Source organism: Pogona vitticeps, chromosome 2 (genome assembly GCF_051106095.1).
Source record: "Pogona vitticeps strain Pit_001003342236 chromosome 2, PviZW2.1, whole genome shotgun sequence".
Lineage (NCBI taxonomy): Eukaryota > Metazoa > Chordata > Lepidosauria > Squamata > Agamidae > Pogona > Pogona vitticeps.
The window spans coordinates 257,757,585-257,776,239 of NC_135784.1; the positions used below are offsets into that span (position 1 = coordinate 257,757,585).

At 44.5% G+C, this 18,655-nt stretch overlaps 1 protein-coding gene across 2 annotated transcripts in view; it reads left to right on the top strand.

Moving 5' to 3' along the window:
* Positions 1-15,629: 15,629 nt before the first annotated feature.
* Positions 15,630-18,655, top strand: part of EPB41L4A (erythrocyte membrane protein band 4.1 like 4A) — a 120,872-nt gene continuing 117,846 nt past the window's right edge. Inside the window, exons 1-2 of one of the 2 annotated variants that reach the window (XM_072992463.2) lie at positions 15,630-15,773; positions 16,465-16,850. In XM_072992463.2, the coding sequence (XP_072848564.2) occupies positions 16,752-16,850 (99 nt within the window). In that variant the 5' untranslated portion in view covers positions 15,630-15,773; positions 16,465-16,751. Of the gene's footprint in view, positions 15,774-16,464; positions 16,851-18,655 lie in introns of those variants that run through there. The other variant, XM_078386249.1, reaches the window with a different exon arrangement.

The window sequence follows — 18,655 nt, forward strand, 5'->3', positions numbered from 1 at the left end:
CCTAATAACTGGAGGGTCTCCTCATCTCGGGTCTCACCCCAGAGGGGTTCCCCCTGTCTCTCACAAGGGTGCCAGGGTCCTGGAGGCATTCCTTCCTCTGGGCTTCCTCCAAACGCCATGCCAGATGTCTTTCCCAGGATACAGTCTCCTTCTCCTCCCTAAGGTGTCTCAGCCACTCGCGATCCTCTGACTCACCCCAATATGATGGTCTTTGGGGTAATCCATGTCTCTGGCAGTAATCTGCCTCCTCTGGGGGTACTCTCACTTTTTCCCTCTTGTCCGTCCAAGGATCCTCTACCCAGATGAGTTCCCACCCCCGGTATTGGATCTTCCTCCCTTTCCCCCCCATTCCCGCCTCTACCACGGACCTTCCCTTTTCTTCTTTTCCTGCCAACCCCCGCTCAGTCTGTGTAGTAACTGTTACTTTCAATAATCCCTCTTCCAGTTCATGAGTGTCAACTCCCCGTTGGACAGTCTCTCTGGGTGATGCAGGCGGGCTAGTCTGAATTTCCTGATTAATCGTAAGGGTGGACGGCACTCCAACGAGAGCTTCTATGCTCTTGTCTCGGTTCTCACAGTGAGCCTCCCATTTTGGTAAGGCCATCACCCTTGAATGGCCTCAGCTGCTGGAAGTGTAGTGAATTGTGATACTCCAGTTAGGCCTTCACCGTTGTATCCACAGGGCCTGGATATTATGGCAAAGAAAGGAGCACTCTTTCTGGGGGCTGTAGAATCCCAAAGGCCCTGGCATAGACTATAGCTACAACTGGAAAAGTGCCTTTTAAATCTATTCCTTTCAGAAACTGGGGGATTCTGGAAGTCTAGTCCACAGAATTAACTTTTCTCATTAATGTTCGCATCTCTGTTTCCTTGAGGGGAAAATCTGAAGCTGGATTAGAGCATGTGATTGAGAATTGTCGGTTTTTGTTTTGCTTTTTGAGATTTTTTTTCATGGTTATATTTTTTATTGTTTTTGATGCTGGTTATGCTGTGTTTTCTGAAGGCACTTTTGTAGATGTCCCTGAAGTTATAAGGTATGGTATAAATACTGTACAGAAATAAAAAAAAGTACTAATGCATAAATAAATAGTGAATCAGATAAGTCCTATTTTGAGAAATGTCTTTTTTTAATCTTTGTAGTTCTTTAAAGAAGTGGGAATGCTCGCTTCTTTTCAGTTGCTCTTGGCATTGAATACTGCACTGACAGATCATAATGACTTCATTCTGATCGTTGACTGGAATGACCAGTTTTAATCAATTTGAAAATAAAGCTTCTTTGTCTACTAGATAGCAAATGGTGCAGTAGCCTGAAGTATCATTCATCTGGCTAGCTTTGTCTTGTGCCATGGATGGCATAAAATTCAGTAAACTCCATGTGCAAAGAAGTCTTAATGAAGTCTATCATTTCATAATTCAATGGACAAGAAACAGCTGCCTAAAGAGCTTAGACATTAAATGCCAGCTGTGTTGTAACAGGAATGCCATTAACATTTCTGTTCTGTGCTGTATGTCAAATTTCAGAAAAAATGAAGAGGAACACATGTTCCTTTGACATTATCTAATCTTATCTATTGTGCTTTCACTAATACGAAATGGAGATATTTTCTTTCCAATGGGGGCATGCCTTGGTACGCACTAGTGTAAACAAGATGTGAAATTCCAGAGGGTGTTCTTACTGTGGGCTTGCCAGATATATAAACATAACAAGATCTTATATGTATTCCTAATATATATTTGCTCCATGTTGAATATCTCTGGCTGGATTAAGAATATTTATTCTGAAAAACAGGACTCCTAACATAGTAAAAAAGCTGGGAACTTTTAAGAAAAACACAAGTTTCAAAACTGACAACTTTCAACTTGGTTGAAGTCAAGAACATGGCAACACCCTACTCAAAATTCCAGGAGCCACTGACAGAAATGTATCATATGTTTTAGCTTTCTGAATGGGTCTTAGAGACGAAATGGTGCTCTTTAAGAAGAATTTTCTGAGGTAAAGAACACTACTAATTTTAATATTTTTGAAAATGATTTCATTGAAAAGATGAAACATAATGCTAATTTTGTACGATACCATCCAAATGTTTAGGAGCCCCAAAACAGCTATGTAAGAAGCATCATTAGTTCTGAGTATAATAATAACCCAGCTGATGATTTGTCTTAGATGTACAGCACAATCATCATACTGTGAAGAAATAACAGATGCACAATGTACTCTGGCAGTTCGATTATTAGTCAGGGAGGGCTCAAGAGGACGAGGTTAATGTTTGCTTTCAATAGCCTGTTTCAAGATAACTGTATGAAAGATGGTGCTTTTATTTCAGTGGCTCTCTCTGGGTCGATTATGCTCAATAGGGAGTACTCTCCTGCTATTCACCATTTTGGCAGCTCTGCATCTTCCATCCCACTTTCTTCCCTCTTGCTCTGCTGCCCTCCTCTCTTCCCAGGTGCAGTGGGAAGAACTCCCCCTTCTCATTTTACACATTTAGTCAGGTGAATACGCTGAAGCATGTACTGTACTGGTCATACTTAGGCTCCCCACCTTCTGCCCCCACCCTTTTCATTTTCCTAAAGTCACTCTGGACTCACGGATGTCCATGAGGAGAAGGAAGAAGGAGGGAGTTGTCCAACATTTAATTTTTTTTAATGTACACAGGTAGACACACTATGTTGTAGTGGCATGTGTTATGCATATGGATTGTGCTAATGTGCTGCTTATGGGGCTTTTCCTACCCACCAGGAAAATTTCCTGCTGATGCCTCCAATTTAGAGTGTGGTGAGGGTCTTGGCATTAAGGCTCGGGTCTTGGCAGCAAGCCCTAACTTTGCTGCTTATTGCATTGCTCAAAGAGAAGGAAGGAAGGAAGGAAGGAAGGAAGGAAGGAAGGAAGGAAGGAAGGAAGGAAGGAAGGAAGGAAGGAGGAGTTGTAGGGGAATAGGTTATTAGTACTGGAAAAGTTCGTACAAGACATTTTCTTGTCAGAGTTGGAAATTTTGCTACTCCTGTGTCAAGTCGCAGTGCCTAGTACCCAAAGCCAGTTATGCTATTTTGGCACATGAGGAAGAAAATCTCTCACACAGGTTTATCTTTGACGATAAAAATACAACCATAACAAGGGAAAGAATAATTTGGTGTCCTTTTATGGCATCTTAATTCTGCAGCCAGAGACAGCTGCCTCATTCTGCCTAGCAATATGCTTCTGAATCTTGGTCCATGTCTGCCGAAGTTGCACGCTAATGTTGTACTTGTCATTGCTACCCTCCATTTCATCTGCCCCATTATTACTATCTTGTTTAGGTCCTAATGTCTAGTTCTTGTGGAGCTACTGGAAATGAGTAGGACGTTTTCTGGTTTTTGCATTCTAACATAAAGAATTGAAAACCTTGATTGACAGTGCATTGATTCACAGTGCATATTGCAATCTGATTTAGAAAATATTTTCAATTTTTAAATTTAATTTACAAATTGTTAAGCTCTTGAGAGCCAAGAGAAAAGTCTGGCACTCTAACATACTTTGAAAGAGAACTGCCTGCTGCTTAGGAAGCATACACATATAGCCATTGTCCATCCCATATCTTGAGCATAAACTTCAGACCAAGCAAAACCTTTCACATTTAACAAAGTAAGCCTTAGTCTGAGCAACATAAAAGCCATTTTGTGCAAGAGCCACAGCTTAAACATTACCCAGTGCTGCTTGAGTAGATTAATTAGGTGTAGGGTGTGCCATTTGTTGTTATGTTTTGTTTTGTTGCAACTCAAAGAATTCTTCTAAAATTTCCCAGGGAGAATTCTGGCAGTTCCTGCCAACAGGCACACACTTACAGGCACCTACATTTCATTCACCCAGAACAAGGTCCATCTTACAGGCTGTCTCAGGTGTAGAAAAAGGGAATTACTTCAATACTTCCTGGGAGGCCTAGGTCTTTATAGGAGGTGTAGTTCTTTCAGGGTGCCCTATATAGAACCTAATATGCAGCAAGACTATACCTCCCTAAGGCAGGCCTTGTTCCAGATGAGAGCAATGTAGGTGTGTGTTTGTTGGCAGGAACTTCCAGAATTCTGTGTGGGGAATTCCCGGATAATTCTTGGAGTTGGAGTGAAAAAACAAAAACAAAACAATGAATGGCACATCCTTAATCATGAGTTTTCCTGAAGGAAATATAAGAATCGGATAATAACAAGTCACCTTTGCCTCACATTTATATGTTCTACTTATCAGAAGATCAATTACAGTACTGTTGAACATGTCTGAGACTGTTGTTGTTTTTTTTTTGAAAAAAATACGCTTTTAAACTACAACTCCCAGAATTTCTCAAAGTGCATGGCCTCAAAAAAAGTAATTTTTCCAGGCTTTGATTTTGTGATAGATTACAGTAGGTTTAAATAGTCACACGCTCTTTTCATTCTGTTAGTTCATAAATAACTTGACAGTAATGTAACCCATTTTATTCTACTACTATTGTGTGGTTCTTGACACATCATCTGAAGTAAACTGCATGGTTAGCTCTAAGTATGCAGGAGAATAAATAAAGTTTTAATTCTTGGCAGAAGACTTTTCAGGATGTGTATACGTAGTTTCCAAAAGAATCCCACAACAATAATGCTAAAGATCAGGCAGATGTGAAGTACTGAACCTGTGTTTGCAGGCCACATGTGGGCCATATGGCAAATGCAAACTTGATTATACATTTTCACAGCCAGCTGCTCTTATGGAGATCATATATTTTAAAAGGCTGCATTAATTTAGAAAACAATGGGCAAACTTATATTTTGCAATTCATATTTTGAGATGTTTTGTTCAGCTGAGAACAGAATATCTCAGGAACATATTATAAAAGTGTATAATATGACTTATAAAAGCTCAGTTAACATTAAGAGCATAAATGATAACCTTGTAATCTGCTTATTTTACCATCCATAAAGTATGATTTTTTTTTCAAAAATAACCTCATGTTGAGGGGAGATGTCCCCCACAGTGGTCATTAGTTGACTGTGGTTATTGAGCCCTTTAAAAAAATCTTTAAAATTAATTTCAGAGATATGATTAAATTTGAAAGGCTTTTCCATTGCAGAGGCAGTCTCGCTATACAATTCCAGAGCTGAACCCTCATGAGTACTGGCCTTGTACTTACATCATCTGAATCCACTTTTTATGAGAAGAAATAAACATTAAAGATAGGCTATAAACAGGGTTGCAAACAATTTAGTATTGAAAAGTTATGATTTGGGGATTTTTTGTTTTTGAATTTTCTAGGTGGGTGTTTGAGGAATCAGATATCAAAGGAATCAGGTAGTAAGTTATGAAGACCAATTAAAAAAACCCCAAAGCAACCTAACCTGCAAATTATGTGAAGTGCAGAAATCTCCTGCTATGCAGTCAGACACTTTCAGCATGTAAGGAATTCCCTCTTCTATGATAAACTGTCTATTGAATCTGTCCCAGCCCTATGAATGTCTAATTCAAATAAATGTGTTGTATGTGACAGGCTTTTTATGTTGTTAGCCATGAATGCAGGCAGTTTTGAAGAATATGGTTGCAGTCCTGTGCATACTATTCTCTAAGTGCCTTTAGGAAGAGTAGAATTTAATTTTGAGCGAACATGTATTTATAAATTCACAAAAAATACAGTCCTATACATGTATACTTAGAATTAAATTCCAGTTGAGTGGGTAAGTAACTATAGAAATGTAACCTTGTACAATGTGCTCTGTTTAACATCATTGATTGACAAAGCTGCTGAGCTAAAAACTTTGAGTTACTTCTGGTCAATAAAGTTATTTATTAAAAATGTTGAGCAACATCCATGGAAACACTTAATGAGAAAACCTGTACTGTACATTCCTGAATTAAACTAAAGTGAACTTTATGAACAGTAAGGTTTTTATATGACAAAGTGTTTTTCAGATTGCATCTATCACATTTCCTGCTAGTTAATGGTATATATTCAGATGGAAGGAATGAAAAATTTAAAATACCGCCATTCATAATTCTTTGCAGTTATATTTAGAATTTCAATAATTACAGGGTCATAGAACGTAGATCCCGGGAACTTTAATGCAAAACCTATATATACAATATAAATATATCCCACTAACAGTTTCATAATTGGATGTGTATAAATTGAAGAGTCATAAAAATAACATGGCATTTTAGCTATGTGCTTTTGGCAAGGAAACAAGCTACTAAAATGTAACCATGTTCATAAATGGAACACAAAACACAACATAAAGTATTCATTGCAGTGTTTGGCCTGCAGCTAAAGTTTCATATATATTTAAACACCCATACAAGTGACAGGTCAAATTGGCATTGGCAAGGATATGTGATAAGTAATGAGAATGTGTTTTACTTTCCGAAACCTTTGTAAAATCTTAATGCCTGGTAGATGATTATAGGCTACATGAAGCTCCCTACTTTAAAATTCTTTGAAATTAATCCAGTGTAATTTGCTCTCTTCTAATATCTACCCATAGATATCAGCACATAACACTTTATTTTATGTCCACAGTATGTATTACTGGTAATAAAAAGCAAGATCAGTGGTCTTAAAATCCTACAGATGTATAAATGGTGAACAATTATAATTTTACAAGTTACAAACAACTGCTGTCATTGTCTGACATTACCTTTGCTGCTGAAAAAGCAAACTGATCAGATTGGCAGAAAATGTCTAAGAAATTGGGGAATATCTGCAGTCCTGATGTTGAGACGTGGACTAGTCTGATGGAGTGTCTCCTGTTCTGCTGTTACACTAACTGATTCTCGAAATGAGCATGAGATCCCATACCATCTAAATTAACCCAAGGTTAAAGCTGCTAAAGCAGTCTGAAAACTTCTACTAAGTTTAATGTACAGCAATTTGCCGCCAAGTCTTACATGATTTCCCTTATGCAACCATCAGTTGCCAATATGGCTACCAGGGCTGGACTGGCCATCTGGCAATTCTGGCAAATGCCAGAATGGCCAATGGTCAGAAGGGCCGGTTCCTGCCTCAGCGCAGGGCCAGGCTGAGCCCCCCTCCCCAAAAGAGAGCGAACGAGCGAGAGAGCGAAAGGGAGCCTTCCCTCCCCGCCCCCTTGCCTTGCCTTGCCTCCTCCTCTTCCTCCTCCTTCCTCCTCCTCCCGCCCCCTCCAGCTGGGGCGTCCCCCCCAACCTCCCCACCCGGCCCAAGAGCGCACCCGCGCCCGAGGGGGGGGCAACGCCGAGGCCCGGCTCCTAGCGCGGCGGCGAAGGCGGGCTTCGGGCGGTGGAGGCGGCGGCCATGAGGACGTGGCCGCTCCGCGTCCCTCCCGCGCCCGCGGAGCCGGCGGCGGTGGCGTGCTTTGTTCGAGGCTAGCGTGGGCAGCTGAGACGCCGCGGCTTCCCGGCCCTGCCTGCCCGCCGGCTGCTCTCAGGCCGCGGCTGGTGCTGGTGGCCGGCCAGAGGGTCTGGCCGGCGCATCCCCCGCCCCGCTCGCTTCCTCGCCCTGGCGCGCCGGGGCAGGGGAGGGCCGGAGGGCGGAGCGGGAGCGGCGGCAGGAGGAGGAGGAGGAGGAGGCAGCCTCGCCTCGGATCCTCCCCCACCACCCGCCCGGCCCGGCCCGGCCCGGCCCGCTGCCCAGGCGCCCAGGTGGCCAAGAGCGCACGGTGCCCGGGCGCGTCGCCTTTGCCAGGCGCCCTTGGCCTCTCCAAAGGGAAGCGCGCCGCTGGGGGATGGGAGAGGGAGCGGGCGCCTCGGCCGGCCTTCCCCAAGCGGGCGGGCGAGGAGGGAAAGCCGGGGGGGGCCCGGAGAGGGGAGGAGGAGGAGGAAGGGGGCGAGGACGGGGAAAAGAGCGGAGGGGGAGACTGGAAGAGGTAAGGAGGGCCGATCGGAAACTGGAAGCCGAGAAAGCCTCTCCTCCCGGGCAGGGGTGGCCATGCTGCCTCCCAGGAAAGCCCCTCTGACGAGGCTGGGCTGAAGTTTCGTCGGCAAGCCCAGCCTCAACCGGAGGGATCCTGACCCGGTCCCGGAAAGATCAACTTTCCTGGCCAGTTTTTTTTTTAAGTGAAAATTTCCTCATCAGAGCTGGGCTGCGCTGTCTTTGTTTCACCGTCCCCTGAGAATGTCACAACCCTGCTTTAGATACGAGTTGCCTTCTTATCCTGCTCCTTAGGATGCGCTGCGGCAGAAAAGACACACTCCTCTTGCACGGAGAGGTTCTGTTTATTCGTTTCTTTCATATCCTCGGCTCCCTCCCAAGTTTTATCCTCCTCCCTACAGCCCTGTGAGGTAGGGCAGGCTGATGGCGAGAGCACCTCGCTCAAAATCCCCCCGGTGCATTTCAGGGGTCCATAGGGCCAATCCTGGCCCAAAGCCAGGTGGGCCTGTGTCCCCACAGCCGGTGGGCCTGTGTGCTCTAAATGCCAGGGCCGATTTCTGGTCCCAGTCAGGCCCTGATGGCTACCATATTTTAAACAAACATTTGAAATGTTAGGCTAAAAGCTAATACTTAGCATTAAATTATTAAAAAGCAATTTGCTGCTTGTAATTCATGTGCAATTTTTAAATTAAATAACTTCCAAATATCAAAAGGAAAACAAAACTTCTCCAGTGCATTTTGCAAACAGTGTTTTGAAGTGATAAGTAGGGAGATGTATGGGGAAAACATTCATGTTTGTTTCATTTTGGGTTCTTTTAGGGGAGGTGCCTCTTTCATTTTTGGGTTTGTCATCTCCTTGTCCTTTTTGTTAAGCACAAGACTGGCTCTTTCTTTTTTTTTCACTTCATTTTTTTCTGTAGTTTTTTTTTCTGGAGCTAGGAATCCCAAAGCCCTAAAAGATGCTCAAAAATTAATTATAAAGAAGGAAGGATACGGAAACAGAGAATCAATATACTCCAAAAAAGGAAACAAAAGTTGATGACCAGCTGCTGCCACCTAAGGATTACCCAAACCAAACCTTTACTCACACTTCCTCAACTTCTCGTCTCACATTCCCAGAACCAGCTGCCAGGAGCTGAGGCTGTACCTTTTGCCATGCTGGGGCATACAGAAACTGTGAGTGATAGGAAGCAAGAGGGGAAAAGGGGAGGAGCCACAAAAGATGCTGCTGCTAAATCATCCGAGCTGCTGTATATTTAATGCAACTTCTATTTAAAATTATGATTCAGTATGTAAAAGAAATCCCAGCCCTAGCCACTGCCACTCTCTAAGGGGAAACTTATCTGAGCATTTGAGGTGGTGGTGGTCTCGGTGTTTCCTTGGCAGAGTGCATACAATGAGCAAGCCTCAGGAGAAGGCTTTGGTGCTGGCCAAAATCTGGCTTCCTGTAACTTCAGACATTCTTATGTGTCCTGCACTCTAGGATGATTGAACAGATCCTGCCCCTCCTCTGTATGATTATCTTTCAAGAATTTGAAAATTGCTGTCATATCTCCTCTCAGGCTTCTTTTCTCAAGGCTAAATATGCTCAGTTATTTCGGTCTTTGTCTGTAGTTTTTTATTGTTCTTTAGGGCTTTGAGATTCCTAGCTCCAGAAAAAAAAATGCACAAGGAAAATGAAATGAAATGAAAAAATCTGAAAGGGCCCTGTTTCTTCCCTCCACTGAGCTGTGAAACAGGAAGATGGCAGGGCTGAGTTTCCAGAGCTCAGCCCACAGCCTTGTCAATGATTGGCAGGGTAGGACTAAGCTGTGGAATAAGACTGAACCTAAGCATTTCCACTGGGTTCTTCCCTCCAATCCAGGCCCTTTCACACCTAAATTCCCCACTTATCCTTCCCTTTGTGTTCTGACTGGCTATGGGACTGCATTTCTCCCCATGTCTCAACAGTGGTTGCACTTGCAAGAGCTGAGAGGTGTTGGTATTGCAGTCCAAAAACATACAGAAGCTGATTGGTTGCTTCTGTATGCTCAAGTCTAGAATAATACTGAAACCAGTGGTATTATCTTATGGTCAGTGCTTTTCATTTTATTTTGTTCAACTTAAACTTTCAGCTACAGTACTTATTGTTGCTGTGCATTTTTCTGCTAAGTGCATGAAAACTTTAAAAAGATTTTATTTTACCCTTGTAAATGATTTCAGATACTCAAGATGCTGATTCTGTGAACCTGTGCTCTGTTCCAACATCAGATTAACTGATCACAGTTGTCCAAGACAAGCCCTTGTGAATGTGTGAGGGTTTAGATGTCAGGAACATATCCTGATGTGGCAGACTTCAATAACATGATGATATTGATGTTGCTTATTTCTCTAACGTGAGAGAGCTATACTATGTGAAAGAAATTTTCATCATTTCCAAGACAGAAGTAGTGAAGATTCATTATCCAAAGTTTGAGAACATTTTTAAAGATGCCCTGAGGAATGCTGAACCTGATGGTTGGTTTTCAATTCAGTATACCAGTAAGTCAGTATTCACTGTATGAATACATCCAAGATACGACAGCCTGCACGCAGATTGTCTTCATGCAAAACCACTTACATTCCTTTCAGTTCATTCAGAAAAAGAAAATCATTGTAAAATCAGGTTGTTGAAGCAATCTATGCTCTCTTACCTATTTTATTTTCTGCTTCAGGGTAAGGTGAGGCAACAATATACATTTCAGTATCCTATTAGGTACCATCTACAGTAGACAGACACTCCCATAATGAAATGCAAGTGTACTGGAGCAGCTATATAAGGCAGCATTGTATCTGGACAGGTGATGACATGTTGATGAAGAACAGTACAATTGTACACATATGCTTGATCAGCCATGTTTGGGTTAAACCTCTAGAGGTCTATTAACTAGCCATTTACGGGCATGGAACTCCAAGATGTGTACTTTTGCTCTACTGTGTCAATATACAGAGAAACCTATATTCTGATTAATTAAAGGCAGTTGGTAATAAAATAGAACAACATTTCCATTTGTGGAAGAGAGCTGACTTATTGTTATTTAGTCAAAACATTTCTATATTACCCTTCGTCACTACAAATTCCAGGTTCACATACAATGCAAATAAAAAATAATTTTAAAAAAGTAATGCAATATAAGAAAACCAAAATCCACCAGTGATAACAGCAACCAGAAATATTGCTTAAAGTAGCAACATTTCAGTTAAACCGACAGACTGAAAGGATATACAGATTAAAACATGTAAGTAAAAAGGCAACATCTTAACAAGGTGCTGAAAAAAGGGATAAAAGAGGGACTCGTGGTATCTCTTCAGGGAAGGTGTGAAGTCAGGGTACTACAGAAAGATCATGTAGTTTTTATTCCATAGCTCATTTCTGATCAAGAAAGCCACTTGAGGTGGAGCTTCCGTGAAAAATCTTAAATGCACAGGAGACCGGCATGGGAGCAGGTACCCTTTCTAATACAGTGGTGCCTTGACCTACAAACGTTTTGAGTTACGAACAGCTCCGTTCACAACATTTTGCTTTGACTTGCGAACGAAGCTTTGACTTACGAACAGAAAAAAGGCAGTGGAAAAGGGTTGGAAATTCAAATTTCTTACTATAGGTGGCTACAAGGCTGCTTCTTTGTAGCTTTTTCTTCTGGGCAGTTAGAGAGTGTGCGATCCGAGGAGGCTGCCTGCTAAGGTAAGGTGCGGCTTTATACTTTTAAAAAACTGTTCTGGGTATTTTTGCAGTGTGACTTTTGGCTGGGGGTTTATGTTTCTGTGCTGTGATGGGTCTTGGGGAAGTGTTTGTTTTTTGGTTTTCCCCCATTTCCGATGGGGGGTGGTGGTTCCTTTTTGGAATGTTTTTTTCCATTTCTGATGGGTCTTGGGGAATTTGTCCCCCTCCCCATTTCCAATCGGTCTTGAGGGGTTTGGTTGCTTTTGGGTTTTTTTCCCCCTATTTTCGATGTGTCTTGCATGCTTTTTGCTTTGTTCTCTTTGCATTTCTAATCTGCTCCATTTGTTTTCTGTGCTTTGGCTGCATTTTAATCTTTTGCTTTTAAAATCAGAAATGTTTTTCTAAAGGTTTCTTCTGGTGGCTGCTGGGGTCTAAAATGCATCCCCCTGGTTCTAGAGGATGGATTAACCAGCTTTGCATTAGTTCCTATGGGAATGAATGCTTTGATTTACGAACCGTGCCTGACATAAGAACAAAAAACAGCTGGAAGGGATTAATCGGTTTTCAGTGCATTCCTATGGGAAATGCTGCTTTGACTTACGAACGTTTTGACTTACGAACACCATTCCAATACGGATTAAGTTCAAAAGTCAAGGCACCACTGTATTTGGTAACCTTGTGTATTGAGATACACTTAAGAGAAGAACAGCTTTTATTATGTTCTGTGCATGTTTTCATATTGATGTCTTCTTAGCTTTACATGTTACCTTTTCATCCAAATGGATTTCTCCTTCCATTTATTCCCATAGCTAGATACCTGTACCATAAAAGAAAGAACAAAGGACTGGCCGTAGCTCAAACTTATATTAGTCATGAATGCATCTTCAATGGGTCATCAAAGAAATCTGAGCATCTGTTCCTCATAGTACAGAAAGGAGATAATCACCACCGAACTGTATGAAATCTTTTGCCTCTGCTGGAGGGAAGGTGGAGTACCACAGGACATGAAGGATGCAAACATCGTCACATTGTACAAGAACAAAGGAGACAGGGGCGACTGCAATAACTACCGTGGCATCTCTCTTCTTAGCGTTGTAGGGAAGCTGCTTGCCCGTGTGGTGCTGAAGAGGCTCCAGATGCTTGCAGACAGAGTCTATCCAGAATCACAGTGTGGATTTCGAGCTAATAGATCCACCACTGACATGGTATTCTCCCTCCGACAGTTGCAGGAGAAATGCAGGGAACAACAACAGCCACTCTTTGTGGCCTTCATAGACCTTACAAAAGCATTTGACTTGGTTAGCAGGGATGGCCTTTTTAAAATACTTCCCAAGGTTGGATGCCCACCTCGTCTCCTTAACATCATCAGATCCTTCCATGAGGGAATGAAAGGCACTGTAGTTTTTGACGGCTCAACATCAGATCCCTTTGACATCCGAAGTGGAGTGAAACAGGGCTGTGTCCTCGCACCAACCCTTTTTGGGATCTTTTTTGCTGTCATGCTGAGGCATGCCTTTGGAACTGCAACAGAAGGTGTCTATCTCCGGACTAGATCAGACGGAAAGCTCTTTAATCTCTCCAGATTGAGAGCAAAGACCAAAATCCAACTGAAATGCATGCGGGACTTCCTCTTTGCAGATGATGCAGCCATTGTTGCTCACTCTGCTAAGACCTCCAACAATTCATGAATCGTTTCAGTAAGGCCTGTCAGGACTTTGGACTAACAATCAGCCTGAAGAAAACACAAGTCATGGGCCAGGGCATGGACTCACCTCCTTCTATTACCATCTCCACACAAGAATTGGAGGTTGTTCATGACTTTGTGTACCTTGGCTCAACCATCTCTGACACCCTCTCCCTGGATGTCGAGCTGGATAAATGCATTGGCAAAGCAGCTACCATGTTCTCTAGACTCACAAAGAGAGTATGGCTCAATAAGAAGCTGACGACACATACCAAGATCCAGGTCTATAGAGCCTGTGTCCTGAGCACACTCCTGTACTGCAGTGAGTCCTGGACCCTTTGTGCACGTCAGGAGAGGAAGCTGAACACCTTCCATATGCGTTGCCTCCGACGGATTTTTGGCATCACCTGGCAGGACAAAGTTCCAAACAGAGTAGTCCTAGAACGAGCTGGAATATTTAGCATGTATACATTACTGAAACAGCGACGTCTACGTTGGCTTGGGCACGTCGTGAGAATGGCTGATGGTCGGATTCCAAAGGATCTCCTGTATGGAGAATTAGTGCAGGGAAATCGCCCCAGAGGGAGACCACGGCTGCGATACAAGGATATCTGCAAGCGGGATCTGAAGGCCTTAGGAATAGACCTCAACAGATGGGAAACCCTGACATCTGACCGTTCAGCCTGGAGGCAGGCAGTGCTTCACGGCCTCTCCCAATTTGAAGAGACCCTTGTCCAGCAGGCCGAGGCAAAGAGGAAGTCACAAAAGCAGCAAAACCAGGGAGCTGGACAGGGGACAGATTGGATTTGTCTTCAGTGTGGAAGAGATTGCCACTCTCGCATTGGCCTCTTCAGCCACACTAGACGCTGTTCCAAGTCCTCCATACAGAGCACGACACCATAGTCTTTCGAGACTGAAGGATGCCTAACTAACTATTATTGCCATAGCAGGAGGCTAAAGCAGTGTGCAAATTGATCTCCTTCATTTTGTGACTGGACTTCAGGATATAAGCATATCCTTGTACATCTGCTTTCTTTCTATTTGACTTCACATAAGTTTGCCTAAAGTCATGTCTATGTAACACTTTGATTTCAGCTGTAATGAGAGGTTATCTGTAATGTGCACAGAAACACTCCACGAGGAGAGGTACAAGAATGCTTGTATTGCAGAGACGTAATCCAGGCACTTTCTGGTTTGAGAAAGGATATTTCAAAGGAATCTGTACTTCATTCCTGAAACCCATACAAAGCAAGATAATTTGCTAATGACATGGGTTGGGAAATGTGCCTCCTGTGCACTCAGACACTTCCAAGTGTTAAGGAATTGCCATAATGTCTCTTTCTGTTCACAATTTAGCTTTTGGATGGTAAATTCCCAGAAACGGTGGTAAGATTCACCCATTGAGATCAAATGTCTCCATCAAATGATGCGCAAACGTCGCTGATCAGCTCTGGGCGCGACACCTCAGTGCCCCTTTTTAATTCCGGCTCCTGTTGTGCGGCTCCTGAAGGTGCCGGCTGCAGACTTATCAGCACCCAGCTCCTCGCCTTCCTCAAGAGCCCAAGTCCCGCACCCAGAGCTCGCCCAGCAGGGGTCACTGCTGCCCCGGCGCAGTCCCGGCACCTCCCCGGGCCCGGTGGTGGCTGCCAAGGCAGGGGAAGGTGAAAGGTTGGCAGGAGCAGAAAGGCAGGCAGGCGGGCGGGGGAAGGAGGCAGCAACGCCGGCTGGCTGCCTGACTGGTTGGGCAGCCGACCTGGCAAGCGGCGCAGAGGAGGGCGCCTCTCCAGAAAGAGGGCAGGACGCGAAGCCTACGGGAGGCTACGGGTCACCGCAGAGGTAGCCAGGTCGCCTTCCTCCCGAGTCCGACCTCCTCGCAGCCAGCCCTGGGAATAGGGCGGGAGACGGCGGCAGGAGGTGTCGCCCACCGCCTCGGGGCTTGGAGCTCAGCGCTGCTGCTGTTACTGCCGCCGCCGCCGCCGCCGCCGTGCGCCTGTTCGCCCGACGCCGTCTTCGGCCATGCCGGCAAAGGGGGACCGAGGAGCCGCGCTTTGGTCTCCCAGCTCCAAGAGAGGGTCGCGCAAAGAGCGCGCGCTCCCCCCTCGGCCGGTCGCTTGCTTCTCGGCGCCTGGAGGATACTGAGGGGCGGCTGCAGCCGCGCCGGGACAGGTGGCCCTTGTGGGGGTGCCGTCCCTGCTCTCCCGGCTTCCTTCGGCGGGCGGAGTTGGGCGTCGAGGGGAAGCCCCGAATTCCTCTGACGGGCCAGGCGAGCGTGCCGGAGAGCGGGAGCGGCGTGGTCTGGCGACGGGGGAACAGACATCTCCAGGAAGGCGAGGCAGTGGCAGCCGCCCAGCGCTTCCCGAGCTCCTCCAGCCCCCGCAAGGGGATGTTTCGGTGCTCTGAGGGAGGAAGACGGCGTTGCTGAGAGGAGGCTCTCCCGCCGCCTGCCTGCCTGCCTGCCTGCCCGGGGAGCGAGAGGCCCCGCGCCAGCCTGTGGCCCTTTGCGCCGCCCGCCGCCTCACGCCCTGCCAGGGGGAGCTCCCTGGCGTTGGTTATTTTGCGCCCACCCCAGGTAACCGGCGAGTCTCTCGGGTGGGGGTGGGGAAGAGGTCCCGGGAAAGGGAAAGCAGTGTGTGTGTGTGTGTGTGTGTGTGTGTCCCCGTGTCTGTCTGGGTGGATTCGGGCAGTTTTCCTTTTCGGCGCAGCTCCTTCCTTGCCCTCCCCTCCGCCACCCGCTTCGCCCCTCTCTCTCGGTGTTACACAAAAGAGCAATCCCGAAGGGAAGGGAAGGGCTGGAGGTGGAATGTGGGTAATCATTAATCCAAAGAGCACGGCTGGGGTGAGCCCCCCTCGGTGGCAGCCGGCGGTGTGTGCAGAGCGGGCGGGGCCGCCGGCGGGAGAGGAGGAACCAGCCCAGCGCCCTTGGCCGGCACATGTCATCGTGCTCGCAAGCAAGTTCGCTTCGGCTTCCCGAGGACTGTGTGGCTGAAGGGCTGGTTTATTCCTAGGCCCCGGGAACCAATGGGCATCTGGGCAAGCGGGATCGCCAGCTAGCCCCCCCCCCCGTGCCCGCCGGGGGTCCTCTCCCCAAACCCCCGCGGATTCTCATAGCTGAACAAAGAAGCTCGTGGGGCCGGAGAGGAGCCTCTAAAAGGCAAACTTTTGAATAGACTTATCTCTGCGAGCTTTCAGGTGACTACGGTTATTATGACTCCCCCCCATTATGGTTTGGAGACTAATTTTATTTTTCTCCTTATCTACAGGGAAGAAGGACGCTGGCTCTTTTGGTAGGATATCTAAAGAGGATTTCCTTGCGCTGGACTGTTTAGCTCATCTGTCTTATTAACAGCTGGAGTCTCAACTTCACAAAGGCCCGGGATAATCTGCTCCTTTCTGCCTCTTCGGCCTGGGCTGCTGAACCAAATAATTTATTACTTACCCATACTGAGGTCTTTTCTTTCCTGCTCTCCCCATGTATTAGTCTTGGGTTCAGAGTTACCTTCCTCTCTTATTCTCATTTGCCCTCTGACATCAAAACACTGGAAGGGCCATGGGCTGCTTTTGTGCTGTTCCAGAGGAATTTTATTGTGAAGTTCTGCTTCTGGATGAATCCAAGTTGACCTTAACCACCCAACAGCAGGGGATAAAGGTAAGCCCAGCTGATTTTGTTTTTATTGTGGTTACCCAGGCACTTGTCAATAGTGTTTGAAAAGCTTTGTCTGGAGTTGAGCAATAAGAAGCCAAAAAACAAACAGACAAACAAACAAAAAAAACTGAATGAGGGAGTGCCTTAAGAACAGGCTCCAGTCTAATTACTGGGAAATGAACATGTCAAGTGGTGTTTAACTTTCCATCACATTTCATTACCTACAAAAAAGTTGCGAATAGCAAGAACCAAAAAGGAGATTTAAGACTTTGAAGCGGATGATAGGGTTTTCTGCGTAAGCCATTGTCTTGTGATTCGAATAATGTGTAATATATGTATATAACACTTCACTGAAGAAGGATATGGGAAGTAAATAAAATTTGAGACATTTAGTCCACAGAAATTTTGATGTTAATGGGGCTGGACCTTTTGAAACCTTTGATTTCTTGGTCACTGTCTTGCTTTACTGTACTTTGCACTAAAGGCTTCAGACCCATAAGCCATTTGATGGCTAAACATCCATGATTTTTATTTTAAAACAATCACTTAAAATATGTGTCCATAGTCAGCCAGGGTATGCCCAGTGTTTGGCTAATAACATTTATTTATATATAAATGTATTAATAAAATTAAATTTGGGACTTGCACAAGAGGCATTGAGTACTAGTTTAGGTGTCTGGCTGCAGAGCCAGAGACTATAATTTCAATTCCCCACTGTGCCTCCTTGACAGTGCCTTGACTTGATGATCCCGGTCCCTTCCAGTTCTGTATTATTATTAGTATTAATACCTACTGTGAGATTACTTGGGCACAAGAGTCACAGTGACACCCCTTTAAAGCATAATTTAATTTTCAAGTTCAAGATGCGCTTATACACGATCATGTGCTTCATCCTCCTGGTGTTGTTAACAGATGTAAAAGATATTTAGTTTGGGTGATTATTCCTCAAATCATGAGCATCCTATATTTGTCTAAAAGTACCGTACTACTAAGAGCAAGCATGCTATGAAAGATAGAGTGATGCAATGTGACTCAGGAGACCTGAGCTCCAGTGCTGGCTCAGCGATAGAAACTCATGGGCAGGAACACTGGTAAAACTGCTCTTTAAAGATCTCACATACTCCAAAACCCCATTAGGGTCACCACTAGTCAGATGCAACTTGATGGCATATAACATATAATAAATACTACTAAAAATCTTGAAACTGTGCTCATAAATATAAATGCAAGATTGACAAGAACCATTTCTGTAGATAGTTGTTTGCAGGCTTTGCTTTAGTATTATCTTATAGGAACTGGACCTTCTTCCTTGGGGAGGAAAAGCATATTTAGCTGACTCTGACGTATTTTTCTATTTTTATTTTTTATTTTGTTCTTTAAGAATATTATGTCTTCAAATAGATAACAATGAATAATAATAAATCATTTTGTTTGACACAAAGTACCGATTTCCTATATTTTTTTTACATGAAAATTTCTTCCAGGAAATGGAAATGATTAAAGATGCAGTTCCGCACATGCTTACCTTGAATTCCATAGGGCTCATTTTCATTTTCTACTTTCATCATTTCCGAGTAGATAGGCATAAGAATGTACAGCAAAAGATTCAAATACAGTATGTAGAAGTATATTCCCTTTTCTGGGTGTGTCTGTAGTCTTATAGTGTATTATAAGATATGTGCATTATTGTGCACCTAATGGATTTAAGATTAAAAGAAGAATTACACATTCATGATGAATGAAGTTGTACAGTGACAACCATTCACCTATAACAAATAAATGTAACTATGTTGTTACAGAGCAAAAAT